Source organism: Elephas maximus, chromosome 1, assembly GCF_024166365.1.
Source record: "Elephas maximus indicus isolate mEleMax1 chromosome 1, mEleMax1 primary haplotype, whole genome shotgun sequence".
NCBI lineage: Eukaryota > Metazoa > Chordata > Mammalia > Proboscidea > Elephantidae > Elephas > Elephas maximus.
Window position 1 is genome coordinate 184,563,004 of NC_064819.1, and position 17,425 is coordinate 184,580,428.

The 17,425-nt window shown below is 40.8% G+C and overlaps 1 protein-coding gene and 1 pseudogene across 4 annotated transcripts in view; both read right to left on the reverse strand.

Moving 5' to 3' along the window:
* Positions 1 to 17,425, reverse strand: part of ROS1 (ROS proto-oncogene 1, receptor tyrosine kinase) — a 125,015-nt gene that overhangs the window by 92,059 nt on the left and 15,531 nt on the right. For 3 of the 4 annotated variants that reach the window (XM_049899801.1, XM_049899800.1, XM_049899799.1), the window contains exons 6-12: positions 12,756 to 12,904; positions 11,459 to 11,597; positions 4,876 to 5,077; positions 3,955 to 4,031; positions 1,789 to 1,911; positions 1,442 to 1,626; positions 575 to 672 (exon numbers count right to left, since the gene is read on the reverse strand). In XM_049899801.1, coding sequence (XP_049755758.1) covers positions 575 to 672; positions 1,442 to 1,626; positions 1,789 to 1,911; positions 3,955 to 4,031; positions 4,876 to 5,077; positions 11,459 to 11,597; positions 12,756 to 12,904 — 973 coding nt within the window. The other variant, XM_049899802.1, reaches the window with a different exon arrangement.
* Positions 13,847 to 14,630, reverse strand: LOC126084904 (ferritin heavy chain-like; annotated as a pseudogene).

The following is a 17,425-nucleotide window of genomic DNA, read 5'->3' on the forward strand; positions in this document are numbered from 1 at the left end:
CAATTTAGCAGCACAACTGGGCTAAAATGTGTCCATTTCATTCGTGACGGGTTTTAAAAAAGAACCATTTATTTGTGATTGGAAATTTTTACCTGTTATAACCATCAATCCCTGTCTTCTAAAGTGGGTCTAGCAGGGCTCTCATTAAACCAGCCTCGTGGTGCGAGAACCAGACCAGAGAGATGAACTGGCACTGAATCGTTCAGCAAAAGATGCACTCAAGAGAGGAAACTGAGGCAGGAGAGGATTCTCACGGGAGGGCAGAGGAGGCAATGAGGTCCTAAGTCCCACCATAAAATAGTGGCAAACCCAAGACTAGAACCCTGGTCCCAGAGTCCCAGGCAAGAGGTCTTCTCCATATTTTTCTGTGAAAGAGAGAAAAACTACTTAGAGGAAGCTTAAAGCAAGATTGAAGGAAATTTCCTCCCAGTTTCATAGCATGAAAACTTTGTCCTGAATTAATATTTACCTGAAATAAGATACACAGATTGGTTCATCCAGTACTATGATGTTTCACTCAAGCAAGTTTCTCAAAGGATTTTGCCAGTGAAAGAGAACTCATATAAGCACTTACCCATTGTACGAATCAGCTACAATTTTTTGAGGTGTGACAATAGAGGGATGGGTAATCTCCTCAATGGTCGAGCAGTTCTCTAAACCACAGACACACACCTAGAGAATCAAAAATACATCAGTAGGATTAGTGTCTATCTCTATCCAATTCGGCCAACAAGCATTTCCTGAGCACCTGTTTTGTGTTTGGAATTGTGCTAATCACTTGGAACTTTGCCTGTTAAATGACATATAACCAAAAACACAAACCCTTTGAAAGGCAGTTTTATACCCTATATACTGAGTTTATATCCTACTGGTTTCAGTGAAATACAAGTGCCTATCTTCCTGGCTTGTGAAGGCTCTCAACTATTTTTTAATATTTAAGCTGTCTCCAAGCTTATGGACTTCCAGCATTAGTGATGGCCTTTGCTCACTGTGATAAAGTCTATACCTCCAAAAGAAATAGAATCTGAAACACATCAAGACTGTGTCTTCTCAAGGATTTCAGTGATACTGCATTTTCAGAGGAAGTTATCCCTTGGTAATTACATGGTTTAAAACATACTTGCAGCTGATTCTGATTATGATTGGCAGTCTCACCTAAAGAAAACACAGGTACTACCACTGTCCCATTATATGAATTATTATAAATCAAATTTGACTTAGTATAAACTCATGGCTCTGAAAAAGCACAAATAAAGATGATTTAAAGGTAGGCCAGGACTAACACTGAGTAAATTCTAGGCCCTTCTCTAGACAGGACCTATAATTTATTGCTAACCTGGTGTCTGAAACATAGTAAGTACTCAATGAATATTCATTGAATGAAAGATATATACATATGTGTATTACTGTATAGTCATTTATTTTAAATTCTCAGACTAACCAGTTCATCCATGATGAAATACAGCCTCTGATAAAGCCAGTCTACGGAGATGGAAGAAATTAAACCTGAACCTCTGTAAAAAATCCTTAGGTCAGATATGTCAGACATGTTGGCAGCCTCTTTCACCCATATGAGATTTCCTTCAGAGAAATAAACAACTTGCTGATGAACATTAACTGATATTCCTAGAAAAACCATGCAAATACATATACATTATTATATAACAACCAAGACCAAAAAAATACATGGGAGAGGATTTCTTCCTTTAATTATTAATAGATTAAAATAAAAATAAACACAGATCTTTCTTTTAATACTGAGGAAACATTTCTGTCCATGATACTGACCTGTAATATTATGGAGTATAATATCTGACTGAAGGCAATGTGCTTCATCTACTAAATATTTTAAAGATCTTTTTCTTAGAGATGTCTTTCTGGATAAAAAGAGCCACTGTTCTTCTTCTTGAACTGGAAAAACAAAATGATTTGCAGATAGATAGGCATTAGACACATTAACACAAAAAGATCGATACCACCAAACCAGTTGCCGTCAAGTTGATTCCAACTCATGGCGACCCCAAATGTGTCAGAGTAGAACATACTCCATAGAGTTTTCAATGGCTGTGATCTTGTGGAATTAGATGACCAGGCCTTTCTTCTAAGGCACCTCTGAGTGGATTCAAACCATCAATCAAGTGCCAAGTAGATGAGTGCTTAACTGTCTGTACCACCTAAGGGCTCCATTTTAAGCAAGGGGACCACACTTGAAAGGGGCTACAAGTCTCAGGAGGCACTGAGGCATTTCATCTACAGTATAATCCACATTATTCCATGATTGATAGTATGAAGTACAGTGGCAATCAAGTAGGATTTATGTCTAAATGTCTACATGCCCTTAATTACCCCCAGAATAGCATCACATGAGATATCACCATTCTCAGCAGTCTTGCTCCAGTGGGAACTCAACTTATTATCTTCATTCATGAGAATCTGACTGCTTGGTGGAGGCGTTCCAACCCAGACAGAGTGGATTGTTGCATGGCATACACACCTGTGGACAGACATTGGTTGTCTCTATTTGCCTTTAGCATCTCTTCCTTTGAGGCAGGAGAATAGTCTCTACAGAAATGAAATTTGAGGGCTGCAGAACTCTAATTGGTCCATTCAATTAGAAACTGATGCTAGGTGTGTTTGTAAGCACTTTGAGGGCAATTAATAATGCTATATAACAATCACCATAACAACAACTTTAACCCTGATCTATATTTAACTCACCCTTTGGACATACTTCTTGTATAACAAAATCTCTCCTTTCGTAGAGTCTAGTAACAGCCAAAACACTAAAGGTTGGTGATGGATGACATTCCATACCCACTGGCATATGCACGTGCAGATTAGGGTAAGAGGTATCTCAGCAGGTAAGGGGGTTCAGCTGAAAATAAAAACCTGATTCCTTATGCCTTTGTGTGTTATTAAAAACTCTTTTACTAGCTTTCCCCCCAAGAATTTCCAGTGCTTCTTAGAAAGCATTTTAATTTATTATTTTGCTCACTTAGGCTTCATACAATAAGTATGCAATCTCTTGAAGCAATTGCTAAAATGCCAAAGCCCAAATGGTTACTTACAAAGTAATTACCAAAGTTAATTTTGTAGATTGAACATTCAAAATGGTAAAATGTAAATTACTAAAGTCTAAAAGCCCTGGTGGTGCAGTGGTTGAAAGTTCTGCTCCTAACCAAAAGGTTGGCAGTTTGAATCCACCAGCCACTCCTTGGAAACCCTGTGGAGCAGTTCTATTCCATCCCAGAGGGTGTCTATGAGTCCAACAAGACAGCAACAGGTTTGGTTTAATGGTATATTTAAAAACCTTAAGGAGACTGGAAGAAAAAAATATCTGCAAGGTATTAAATAACAATACATAATGTAAAAATGGAAATTAGGGCAGACAGCTTATAGGTATCTGCTAAGTGTGTAAAAAGAAGCCCTGGTGGCAGAGTGGTTAACCAAAAGGTTGGAGGTCCGAACTCAAAACTCACCAGCCACTCTGTGGGAGAAAGATGTGGCAGTCTGCTTCCTTAAAGATTTCTAGCCTTGGAAACCTTATGGGGCAGCTCTACTCTGCCCTATAGAGTTGCTAGGAGTGGGAATCAACTGGATGGCAACAGGTTTGGTTTTGGTTTTAAGTATGTAAATGTGAGTCACACTCAACAGTAATTTCAACTGAAACCAAGGATTTGTCGGAGACTATTTTTTTCTTTCTGAATTCTTAAATTTTTTCATTCTGGTTTTTTAATTCCTAAATTAGAATGTGAAAACTTTCAATCTAACCACTTCCTTCTATTTGTCAGATACTCTCACTCACTTAAAATTGAAAACTTACCAAGTGCCCAAAAGACAATTTTCATTTGGGCAGAAGAGTTGGGGTCTTGAAGTTCACCAGATGACCCAGGGCCTCTGAGATCTGAACCCACCCTTGCCACCCCTTAGTTCCTGTGTAACCCTGGGCCATACCTGCTGGGGATGAAGTAGTAATATTAGATTCTGCTTCTGGTCCCTCACCAACTTCATTTACTGCTGCAATAGAAAACCTATTCCAAAAACAATTGGAAAGATGTGTTTCACATGGCATGGTGTGAACGTGAGATAAAAATATAAGAAGCAAATAGTGTTTCTATTTAAAGGACAATGTGGCAATATAGGTATCTAGTTACTTGATGCCTCTGCTCAGGACTAAAATGACCATCAATCACATCCTTGTTTGCATTCCCCACAGACCAGTTCAGGGTCACAGAGGTTAAAAACTGAACTCTACTATCGGTATGACCCCCATTCCTCCCCTAATTTAAAGAGGCCTGAGTAAATGCTAGAAAAGCTAACAATAATAAAATAATCTCCTTAGTGGTTAATAAAAATACCATTAACAGAATTTGATCACCTTGCTTTTTCCCATGTTGGATTAAATGAAGAGATGATATTCATGGTGTTTATGATGTCTTTGTTAGCCCATATTTACAAGGACCTTCTGAATTTTAATAGGAAGGCTGAAGAATTTTTTGCTTAGGCTGGTGTAATCAAGTAAGCATATTAACTTGAAGAAAACCACAATGACTTCAACCAATAGCACAGAGGCCAGGGAACTTCTCAAATACAATTAAACTGTTTTTTTACCCATGTTTCTTCAGAAAGCACAGTGAAAGCTGTGAAAGCCAGAACTCGACAGGACTGCCTTGTTTTTCCAGGTCTCTCAAGTTTTCCACTTTTGATAGGGTGCAGTATTACCACTTTTCTATCATTCTCTACTAGTGGAAAATATTCGCGTTTTCCTTCTCTCACAGGTTTCCACCTTACATAGGTTCTGGCTTTCACGGGTTTTACCATTATCATACCTGTGGCCAGGTAGTTACATTTTCCTTTGCACCACTTCATTCTTACCTGTAGGTGGTACTTGGTAGAGTCGAGTAGAACTGGAAGCTAGTCCTCTGTGTCCCTGAATCTAAATTCTGATTTTTGCTGGTTAGCCTTAAGTTATAACCCAGAATAGGTCCACCTGGGAATTGAGGTGGAGCCCAGCTGACTTCCACTGTGTCAGGACTGGAGCTTTCAATATTTCTAATGAAAGGAGCAGTTTCAGGAACTGGAAGAGATAACAGTAATATCGTCAGCAGCTCTGTATGAGGTTTATGTTTTGAAGATAGAATATGGGGGGGGGAAGGCCTTGTTTTCAGAAAAGTTAACAAAAATGAAATATTTTTGTTAATACTGAAAGTGTTATGGAAATAAGGTATCAAAATGCCTATGAGCTGCAACTCGTATTTTTTTTTTCACCTCTTGATCCCTAAATGACACTGGTGAACTAACTCTCCAAGATAATCTTTCAAAGGTTATTTTCCTCACTTCTAATTTATGAAAGAAAATTAAATATAAATGTGTACTAATAGGATAAATGTTCTAGGAAAAAAAGTAGCCAAAAATCTCCAGAGACCTAAAAGGGTCAAAACGTGGGATAGAACAAGGTTAAGAAGGACAGAATCTGGAACAAAACCCAAGTCAATGATTAATATGAGTTGAAAGAAAGTTCTGAGGCCTTTTCACTCCTTAGAGTGCTGAGGTCTGCCTGGTTCCAACTGAAGATGTGGGCACAGATAAGCCTGACTTAGAACAGTCTGCTTCACTTTTTTTGGCACCAGCCCTAATGACCCAGACTAAACCCTCCTCACCCCAGCTCCCATGGTCCCCTTAGAGTTCAGGCTGACTGTCCTAAAGCAGCACCTTTTCCCTTACAAAGGATTAAAAGAGCATACATTAAATTATTCAGCATTCACTTGTAGATTCTAGAAGCTACCTAAGTGCCAAAGAACAGAAAACAAATGACCTGACAGCCTATCTTCCACTGACCAGTCTTTTTTCTTGTCTTTTGAACTTTCCTTCCTATCTATGTCTCCACCTAATTTTCATGACCACACTCTACCTCCCACCAAACCACACTCTGTGTCCTCTTGCCATAGAAAGATACACTGTTAATGATGTCACTTTGCTCTTGATAGACTTCATCACCACTGACTCATTGAAGTTGCAAGGAATGAAAGAGCCATCCTTCCCATTGGATGAGTTTTACAAAACCCTCTTAGTTGGCCTCTCAGCCTTTTTCCAATCCAGTTCCTTACCGACACTAAGACTAATCTTTGGCAAAAACAAACTTCCTTGCATCACTCTGCTCCAGGTACTCAGGCTCCTTGGTGAATAGGGAGTAGGAACCATCTCTCACTGATTCAGAATAGGGGAGGTCAAAGCAACCTGCCTTGCTACAATCAATGCCCAGACATGATCTACTCCACTACAAGCAAGTTAAATGCCATCTACATGGTGTGATGTGATTACTGTAGAAACCACCCCACAAAGATCTTCCGTGAAATGGCCTAACAACCATTCCATTTGGTTAAAAAATCACCTTCAGACAGATCCCAGTGAAAAGGCAGTAACAGCATCTGACATCATGTATTTCTCGTAGTTAAAAGAGAATAGGATCACGAAACAATGGAACACAAAACAGATAAGTTTATAAGTTTTTATGTGGACTAGAAAAGTGAAAAAGAACCTGAATCATGAGATAATATCCATGGAAACTACACTCAGAGAAGAATCTGGAAGACCTGGACGGTGTACACGGGCTTACCCATTCAGGAGAGAGGCCCAGAAATGGCAAGCTAAATTTGCCTCCTTTGTTTATTATTTTGCTTTGACCAGCCGTGGCTCCTGAACCGTGATACCCTTCTAGCCCTGGAAAATGTTCCTGCACTGTTAGAGTACATGAGGCATTGCTTTCACAAGGAAGGATCCATGTCATCTACTTTGACCTAAAACACTCCAGACATGGCCCTAGGCTGGTGTCTGACCTCAGGTTCTAAGCAAGGATAACCAGGACATAATCAGTGGAGGTGCCCACACATACCCTGAGATCTGACAAGCAGGGAGGGGTTTTGATCAGGGAAGGAGAGAAAGGCTGTAAACAACTTCATCAGCTACACAGATCTGCTTCATCAAAGACCCAGTTCAACCTGGCTGTCTGCACATAACCACATCCCCGAAGTTAAGGTGGAGAGGCATCTCACAGCCTGGAGCAAGTACTCCCAGGTCACCAGAAAACTCTTTATGAGTGTCAGCCCCAGGCATTAGCCTCCCTGCAAGCCTTCTAGTCTTGAATCATTTACCTGTTGTGAAAGCCACCTCTTTAAAAGAAGAAACCAGAAAATGCTCCAATATATGTGTTTTTTTTAATCATCTCAGATAAAATATTGAAACATTAGCAAAACTTCTCAGCTAGTCTCTCTACCTCTACTTTCTAATCTCTCTCATGCCCTTAATCAATTCTATGTGTAGTTGCCAAAATTATCTTTTTAGAGGAGTATCTGATGGAATTACTTCTCTTTTTAAAAAACCTTCCACAGCTCCTAACTGCTTTCTAAGCAAAGTCCAAACTTTTTAGTGTGGCAGTCAAGACTCTTCATAATCTGGTCCCAGTTTGTCTTTCCAAAGTTATTCTCACTATTTCTCTTCATATATCTTATGCTTCTAGCAAATGGAATATTCACTTGTCCCCCTGCCTACCCAGGACTCCCTGGTGGTGTAGTGGTTAAGCGGTACAGCTGCTAATCAAAAGGCCAGCAGTTTGAATCTACCAGGTATACTTTGGAAACTCTATGGGGCAGTTCTACTCTGCCCTATAGGGTCACTATGAGTTGCAATCAACTCCACGGGAAGAGATTTTTTTTTTTTACCCAGGACTCCAATCCTCTTGCCTCTACTCATATTGTCACTTGAACCTGCTCTTTCCTCTCATGTCATGTCCATTAAGATGCAGTCAAAATGATATTTCCTCCAGAGGCTTTTCTCTGATCTTTCATTTCAGAGATAGTATCTCCCTCCTGTGAACTTCCAAAGTAATTTTTAGTGCCTCTCTTATGCTTTTAATCCAGTGTTACCTTATTACAGGATTATTTAAATATGTGCCTTATTTATCTCCTTTAAAAGAGATTAAGCTTCTTAAAAGCATGATCTGTGCAACTAGTAGATACCCCCGAATATATTTTGAACAAAAGAACAATATCATTTATTTAGAACTAGTACTTCCCTGACTGAGAACATGCTCGTTGTCAGAAGAGGACCACCGACTCACAGTTAAAGCTATATTCTGATAGGGAGACGTTCTGAATAAAGGTTGGGAAAATGGTGAAGCATGGGTCCTAGCAGAAAAGAAGCTTTCTGTTGTTTTCCAGAGATAATGCTACCATTCCATATGCAATCACACTCATTTTCAAACATTTTGATTACTTGGCTATAAGACTTTGGCTCCTGATTATTTTCCTTCACAATCTCCTCCTCCTCTTCCTGACCAGCAAATGTTGTCAAGCCTCAGAGCTCACACCTTGACCCTCTCCTCTTTCCAACCCACACTCATTTAAGAGCTTGTCGCCTCTGGTCCCATGGCTTGAAATCACATGATATGCTAATGACTCCTAAATTGATATTTTGGATATCTCCAACCTACCTTCTGCATTCTAGGTTCATGTATGTAATTGTCTCCTTGACAACTCCACTTAGATATGTAATTGTTGTTTTTGCTGTTAAGGGACATCAAATTGATTTTTGAGTCACAGCAACCCCATGTGACAGAGTAGAGCTACCCCATAGTGTTTCCTAGGCTGATATCTTTATGTAAGCAGATCACCAGGTCTTTCTCCCATGGAGCCGCTGGGCGGGTTCGACTCACCAACCTTTTTGTCAGCAGCTGAGGGCTTAACCAGTGCACCACCAGGGGTCCTTATTGGATATATAATAGGCATCTTAAATTGTACTTAGCGAAAACAGAACTTTTGGTTTTCCCTAGGAAAGCTGATCTCACCCTACCTTTCCCCATCTTAGTAAATGGCACCATCCAGGAATTAAGACTAAAAATCTGGCCTACCACACTGGACCCTCTATCTCTCCACACCAAATCCATCAGGTGACTCCATCAACTTTGCCTTCAAAACATATCACAAATCTTTCCACCTTTTCCACCATATTAGTCAAAGCCACCGTCATCATTTGCTTGAACTCTTCTCTGGTGTCCCTTCTTCCTCCCTTGCCCACTCCCCACTCCATGCAACTGCCAAGTGAATTTTAAAAATTTGAATCAGCCTCTCCCCTGGTTAAATTCTCCAAACACTTGTTAACGGATGTAAAAAAAAAAAAAATCTGTCCTCCTTACTATGACCTATGAGGCCCTTTATGATTGGGTCTCTGGCTACCTATAGTATCTGTCTCCTTCTACTTTCCACCTAACTCACTGAGCTCTAGGCACACTGGCCATTTCTTGAATATACCCAGTTCATTCCCACTTGAATACCTAGCCCTTTGCTCTTGCTGTTCCCCCACCTAGAGAATTCATCCCCAAATTCTTGAAGGCTCTGCACAAATGCCATTCTCAGAGAAGCTTTCCCTGACTGGCACCCATCTAAAATATCTGCCCTACCCAGTCACTCTCTATTGCTTTATTTTTCTTCTTAGTACTTATTGCTATCTGAGATTACATTGTATTGTTTAGAGAAATGCCTCTTCATTTCTCATGAATTTTCTGTAAACACTCCTGTCTCTTACCCTATTTCTATTTCTCTCCATGGAGGAAAGTAAGTGCATGTTTGGTGGCAGCAGCTGTTGAGCCATGTCTCGTTGGTGGAGGTAATAATTCAGAGGTCTCGAAAGAGGAAATTTGGTCTCTATCCTTCCCTCTCGATTTAAATCAATAAGAGATAGCAATGTCTGCTCTGTAGACTTGAAGTTTCCCTGAAGTTTTTGCTGTTGTTTGTTGTCATCGAGTGAGTTCTGACTCAAGGCAACCCGGTGTGTGCAGAGTAGAACTGATCCATAGAGCTTTTCTTGAAGTGGATCATTGTAAGATCTAAGCTGGGGAGTAGAGAGTTAGCAGTTTCACGCACTAAACTACATCACCAACTTAGTCTTTATCAGAAATAGTGGAGATAGCCCTGTCTCCCACCTGCTGACCTGTTTATCTCTAATTAGTTCAACACCCAAGTTAGGAAAAGGAATACTTCCATTGGGTTCCCTCACAACCCCAAGAAATAGTTTTACTTAGTTACTTTTGGCTGTCTTCCCCAACTGGAATACAAGCCCCATGAGCGCTGGGACTTTATCATTCTTGGCTCCTAAAACACTGCCTGCTATATAAAAGGTACTTTAAAAATACTTGTTGAATGAATGAAGATTTTTTAACGTTTTCTTCAGTGGCATTAAAAGTATAACATGAAAATAGCCAACTTTTGAGAAAAAAAAGGAAAGCAGATGAATCTTTTTACAGATTTCATTGTTACACAATCATAGAAGTTTATGACATAGGCAACAACGAGACTAAAAAATCTAACAAGGAACCAATATAGAACGTAACCACTTCTTAGCATATGTCTACCACCCCTCGGCATCTCTCACCTGGATCCCTGCAATGGCCTCCTAACAGGTCTCCCTGCTGCTTTCCACCCACACTCTCTACAGTTTATCCTCAACACAGCCAGAGCAATCCGTTAAGCATGCAAGTCAGGTCATGTCACTCCACTGCTCAAATCTCTGTGGTGACTCCCTAGTCCAATAAAAGGAAAAGCCACAGTCTTTGCAAAGGCCAGCCCACACTGGGATTTGGCCCCACCACCTCTTTGTCCTCATCCCTGCCCACTCTCCCCTCCCTCCTTCCACTCCAGCACACTGTTCCTTGAACAGGCCAGGAATGCTCTTGCCTTAAGGTCTCCACATGAGCTGTCCATCTGCCTGGAAGGCCAAGTCTCAGGTATCTGCTAGGCTAAGACCCTCACCTCCTTCAAGTGTTTGCTTCATCTCAATGAGATTTATTCTGATCATCTTTCTTTAATCTTAGGAGTCCCTGGGTGGGGTAAACAATTAACACGCTCTGATGCTAACCAAAAGGTTAAAGGTTCGAGTCCTCCCAGAGCCACCTTTGAAAAAAGGCCTAGTGATCTACTTCCCAAAAACCAGCCTTTGAAAACCCTAGGGAGCACAGTTCTACTGTGACACACATGGGGTCACCATGAGTCAGAATGAACTCGACAGCAATTGTTTTATGTTTTGTTTGTTTAACACTGAAACCTGCTTCTTCCCTCTGTTACCTCATTTCCAATCCCCTAAAAGGTGAGCCTGCTCAAAATGTTCCTCTTACAATAGTCCACAGCATCTTCTCACTTACAATATTCTTTCCTTATCTGTTATGTTTACTGCTTAGAGTCTGTCTCCTCCACTAAAATGTGAGCTCCACAAGAGCAGGGGTCTTGGTCTATTTTCATCAGGGAAGTATCCTGAGCACTTAGAGCACTACTTTACACACAGTAGGTAAGCAAGGGTTGAATGGATCAATTAATGAAGTAATAACTTTATTTCATTGTTTAACATAGAAACGAGCTAAACCAAATCTTTGGAATAATCTCATTTCACAAGTAACATGTGCACACCATACCTCCGTAAGGATGAGTCCTGTAACTTTGACTTGCGGGAGAATACAGTTGCAGCTGGGCCGTGAAGATCCAAACCACTCGAAAAACATATTCAGTGAAGGGATGAAGGGGCTCTACCACGTAGGTGAGCTTGGACACTGCCTAGATCAATGAGGGGGTCAGTAATCAGTACTTGCTGAATCACTGCCGTACACTGTGACTCCAGAGCACAGATTAATTTGTAGAAGGCAGATGGCCTTTTGGATAGTAGGCCACCCAAAGCCTGCCAGACCAGATGAAATGGATGCCCGGAGTTTACAGCTGAGCCACCTAGATATCAGTCTGCATAATTCACACAGAAATTCTCTCCTTCAAAATAACAGAATTTGTGGACTTTATAATCGGCGATTACCCCAAGGCTTCCATTCAGTTTTTTTATATTAATATGCTTGATGTCTTGGGACTGTTTTTCCCTTAACTTGCTTATGTCCTCTAAAATGGGGACAGTCCTGGATTGTCTTAGTTTCTTAGTGCTGTTATAACAAAAAAGCGAGCCACAAGTGGGTGGCTTTAACCAACAGCAATTTTTCTCACACATTAGGAGACTAGAAGTCTGAATTCAGGGCAAGCAGAAGGTTTTTTCTGTCACTTTTGGGGGGAAATCCTTACCTCAGCTTCTCTAGCCCCAGCATTCCTCAGTTCCTTGGCGATCTCCACAGGGCATTTGTCTTTCTCCCATTTGTGCTTGCTTGCCTCTATGCCTAACTGCTGTTTTTATATCTTGAAAGTGATGAGGTTTAAGACACCCTACACTGATATGGTCTCATAACGACAAAGAAATGCCTATTGCCAAATGGGCTTACATCCACAGGTAGAAAGGTTAGGATTCCAACATATTTTGAGGGGACACAATTCAATCCATGACATGGACGACCACCTTAGACAGCACTTCTATATTAGAACAACCACCTCTGAGAATCCTCCCTGCCCTCCATTCTAGTTGGAGCCATTTTAGGTTGGATGGGCAGATAATGGCCAATGGAATGAGCAGTCATGTGATGTTGTATTGAAGAAATAATACTTATGTCCAATATTATATTTTCCTCATAAAGTAAAGCCTTTATCATTAACAATTTGCAGAGTAGCAGAGATTAAAGCTCATCTAATAAAAAAAAAAATTTTTTTTTTAATCCAACCCTTATCTTGTGGGTGAATCTTCTCTAGAATATCTTTATGCCTATAATTATACACAGTAATTTGGCAGTTTTAATAATCTGAGGGGGGGAATCTGTGCTGATGTACATAGACAGCATTTCATACCTCGGTATAAGTCCAGCTTCCCGGAAGTTGAGTGTATTTCCACTGAATGATGTATTTCACTCCTGAGATATTGGCAGATTTCCATCCTAATGTCACACTGTGGTTTCCAATGGAAGATGCAAAGGGTGAAGTGGGAAGGTCTGCATTTTCTGGGGAGAAAAGAAGATTTCATTCACCATGCACCCTGTCCCTCAAAGCAACAGAAACTGTTTCACCTAGTGCTCTCAGCATTTGCTTGCTGCAACTACATGTAGCCACGGTAACTGCCATTGACAGTAAGTGATGCACATTTAAAAACCAACCAGTTAGTCTCTCGGCCTTTCTTCCCATAGAATTCACAGTTACATTTGATGGTTGTCTTTTCTTACAGGAAGATGACACGGAGCATTCTGAGACTATTCAGTTTTCTTTTATGATAACCAGTTGCCATTGAGTCAGTTTTGACTCATGGCAATCCCATGTGTGTCAAAGTAGAACTGTGTTCCATAAGGTTTTCAATAGCTGATTTTTTGGAAGTAGATCACCAGGCCTTCTTCTGACTTGCCTCTGGGTGGACTGGAACCTCCAAACTTTCAGTTAGCAGCTGAGTGCATCAACCATTTGCACCACCCAGGGACTCCTCTCACGATGCCACGTCCTTACAGGCAACGGGGGTGGGTGCAGAGAACACGTCTGTGGCACAGCAGAAACTCTCCATTGCCTCAGGACATGTGTCCCAAGATATTTTTGAAAGTTTATGCTATAATTCTACTGTTTCTGCCCGTCTTGTCAACAAATTATTTTTACGTACACAGAGTAAGTGCCTTAACCCTAAAGAACTCTGCATTTGGTTGGTCTCTGTTGCAAAGACAGTTCATGACTTCTAAACATTATCGACATTACAATTGACAGCACATGTTTATTGGGTGCTACTTGCCAGGCACTGTACTAGATTTCTGATGGTATGTACTGCTGGGTTAAAATTATTTTACTTTACTTTGCCTATTTTCCCTATATTTTGTCTGATTTAATGCTTCAACTCTCTTTTTTTGGGGGGGGGTACCAAATCACTTTATTTGAAGGAATGGTACAAACAAAAGAACTTCAGGAGATGTTTTGGTACAATTTATAGAAAAGGTAAAGGTAAACCCAACATGCATGTGCTGTCTTGGTGACCATGGAAGTCACCCCTGAAGCTGTGGGGGAGCCGGGCTAAAGCTTAGCTCTCTCCAGCACTGTCTCCCAGGGTGTGCTTGTCAAAGAGATACTCTGCCAGGCCAGATTGCGGGGCTCCCATCTTGTACAAACTGGTTATATAGTCACCCAATTCTTTAATGGATTTCACCTGCTCATGTAGGTAATGAGTCTCAATGAAGTCACACAAACGGGGGTCGTTCTTATCTGTGGCCAGTTTGTGCAGTTCCATTAGTGACTGATTCACACTTTTTTCCAAGTTTAACGCACACTCCATTGCATTCACCCCGCTGTCCCAATCGTCATAGTCTGGTTTCTTGATATCCTGAAGGAAGATTCAGCCACCTCGTTGGTTCTGCAGCTTCATCAGTTTCTCAGCATGTTCCCTCTCCTCATGAGATTGGTGAAGAAAATATTTGGCAAAGTTCTTCAGAGCCACATCATCGCGGTCCAAGTAGTAAGACATGGACAGGTAGACGCAGGAGGCGTAGAGCTCCAGGTTGATCTGGCGGTTGACGGCGGCCTCCAAGTCCTGATGGTAGTTCTGGCGCACCTGCGAGGTGCACGCGGTCGTCATGGCGGCGGTTGAGGAGAGGCGGCGGCGGCGGCGGCGGCGGCTGCGAGGCGCTGGAGCGGCGGAGGCCTTGGGGCGTCCGAGGGCGTTGCTGTGAGGAGGTGGTGGAAAGCTGGCTGCGAACGGCCGGCTAGGGAAAGGTTGCCGAGCGCCGGGTTCCGTTCAAGCACTGTTGAAGCAGGAAACCGCGGCGACTCAGCGAAGACCGTCTCTTCAACTCTCTTTTTATAGAAAAAAAAATGTCTCTAGTTGAGAAAGTATGGTAAATTTTGGTAGGAAGTTTGAAATGGTTAAAAACAAACTTTCATGACTTCAGTCTTTCTGGTTAAAAGAAAAGTTGACACAATTCTAATCACTACAAATATCGGATCTGGACTAATTAAAATCCGTACTACTAAGGTATTCATGACCCAGAAAATGAAAACCATTGTTATGTGAGGGTTCAGCGTGCACAGAGGCCTAGCACGACCCTTTTCTGTTGATTTGTCTATTTATGGTCCATTTTTTGGCTATTATACTATATAAGCAAAGCACAGTTCCACTTTCCCCCCTTTTATGGTGTCAGACCCTCAACAGCAGGGACTGGAACATGCTGTAGAACATCTGGAACAGGAATCTAATAATGGAGTTGTCAGCAGAGTGAGGAAAAAGATCCAGGAGGCATCAGAAAAGATGAAAGTTGAGAACTGGGTAGAAGGGTCCAGAGTTGTATAAGCACAACTAAGTGTAAATTTCATAATTAAATAGCTCCATATATTTTAAAACCATGGTGATGCATAGGTAAAAAACAGAGGTAAAGTGATTTATTCTAAATTATCAAGGCAAGAGTAAAGCAAACGAGACAGAGAAGCTGGACGGAACTGTGTACTACTTTGAGTACATAGCAGAGTGGGTAAGAGAAGGCTCTGGAATCAGATAGTTGGGTTATAATTCCAATTACATCCCTTACTAGGTACATGACCCCAACAAAGTATTTAAAATCTCTGTACCTGAGTTTTCTCATCTGTAAAATGAAGTTAATAATAGTACTTATACCTTTGAGCACAAAAAGACCTGATACCTATAAATTACTTATAACAGTACCTGACTCATAAATGCCTAATAAATATTACCTATTTTTATTTCATTATGTTATTAACTATCATCATTCTCTACCATGTGGAAAAGGGGCATGGAGAGTATCTAAAATTGAATAATATAGCATACCCACAGATAAATGGACTAGGTACCAGATATGTCAGAGAAAAAAAAGTGTCTTAGGTACACGGGCAAAAAATATTTATTATGACAAATTAAGATATGGTCCTGTAACTATGAATGCCTTCCTTTAGACTTGGAACATATCATTTGTTAATGGTACATAGATACTTGATCCATAAGCAATGAGAAATTAAAAATTAAGTATCAATTACACTTGTATTTCTAAGAAAAGTATGTAATTACATTGGTAGTACAATTTTAGAATATAACAAAATAATGTAAATCAAAGGTTCCCAAACTTCCTTGGTTCTGGCAGAGTTAGTTTCTCAGAAAATTTTTTTTTTAATGGCTCCTTGGACCAAATGAAACACCTAATAGTTTTGTTTATTAAATATTATAACTTAATAGGTATGTCTGTCTTAACAATTTAATAGATATTTGAAAAAACACATAAATGGGGGAAAATAATGTATTTATTTTGTTTTTAAATAACAATACTTACATAGTAATGAGACGGGTGTGCCTGTTGGGCAATGCACAACTTCTCCAATCTAGGAATCAGATTGGACACCACCATCCTGATTCCCTGTTCCACAATGATTTCCACATGGTACTTGCTCTTTATCACAGCAATCACAAAAACCCAGGAAGGTAGTGCAATGTATTTATGCCATAAACTACCTCCAGCCAATAGTTCCAGCAGGGCCTAACAGATGTCAAGTATCCCTGTGTTTCCCTCAAAAAATGTAGAACCCGATGGCTCTCTGTAAAGTTGATGTGATGCCCTGGGACACCTCAGCGCACAGCCTGGAAACCACAGAATGCAGCTTTTTATCTACAGCTAATTCCCACTACACAAAAGAAACAAAGTGCAACAGGACAACCTCTCCACAAAAACGTCACGGCACATCATTTGTGCAACACTAAAAGGCAGAAGGAAATCAGGATAACAAGGCAAGATTCTCCTTCCAATTTCCAACAGCCATTCAGAGCAAGGAGAAAGCCAAAGAAACAAAGACTACAATATATGGAAGAGCCAAGCGTCTCCCAGTCTGGAGGGAACTGTCTATTTCTCAGTGGGAGGGGACCTTGGTGAATTTTGGAAAAGATAGCTGCTAACATCCCTGCTATGACTTACCAAAATGTTGGTCTTTTAGAAGCCACTGGAGAATTGACATACCACTTACACAGGCCCAGCCAGCTCTAAAATCAGGCACAGGGAGCTGGAGACATATACACTCGAGCCCCCTCCTTACTCAGAACTCAGCTACTATACATTTTACAAGTTTCCCGAGGCCTTATAGTGAGCCATGTACATAGCAGGTGCTCTACTGAATAATTATTAGCTAAATGATACAAGCCACATTAAATGAACTATTTCTATTCTTGCAATTAATTTAAAAAAGTGGCATTCCCTGACATCAGGTCTGCTTAAAATTCATGTTTGTCTCTCTCAAGATAGAAGCGATTGTACCTACCAAACTTGAGAGTAAAACCTGGTCCTAGTATGGCCCACGCACACCTTTTCAGCTCAGTAATGAAGTCACTCCTGAGGTTCACCCTTCAACCAAAGATTGAACAGGCCCATGGAACAAAACAAGGCTAAAGGGACATACCAGCCCTGGGGCAGGGACTAGAAGGCAGGAGGGAACAGGAAAGCTGTTAATAGGGAACCCAGGGTTGAGAAGGGAGAGTGGTGACATGTTGTGGGGCTGTTAACCAA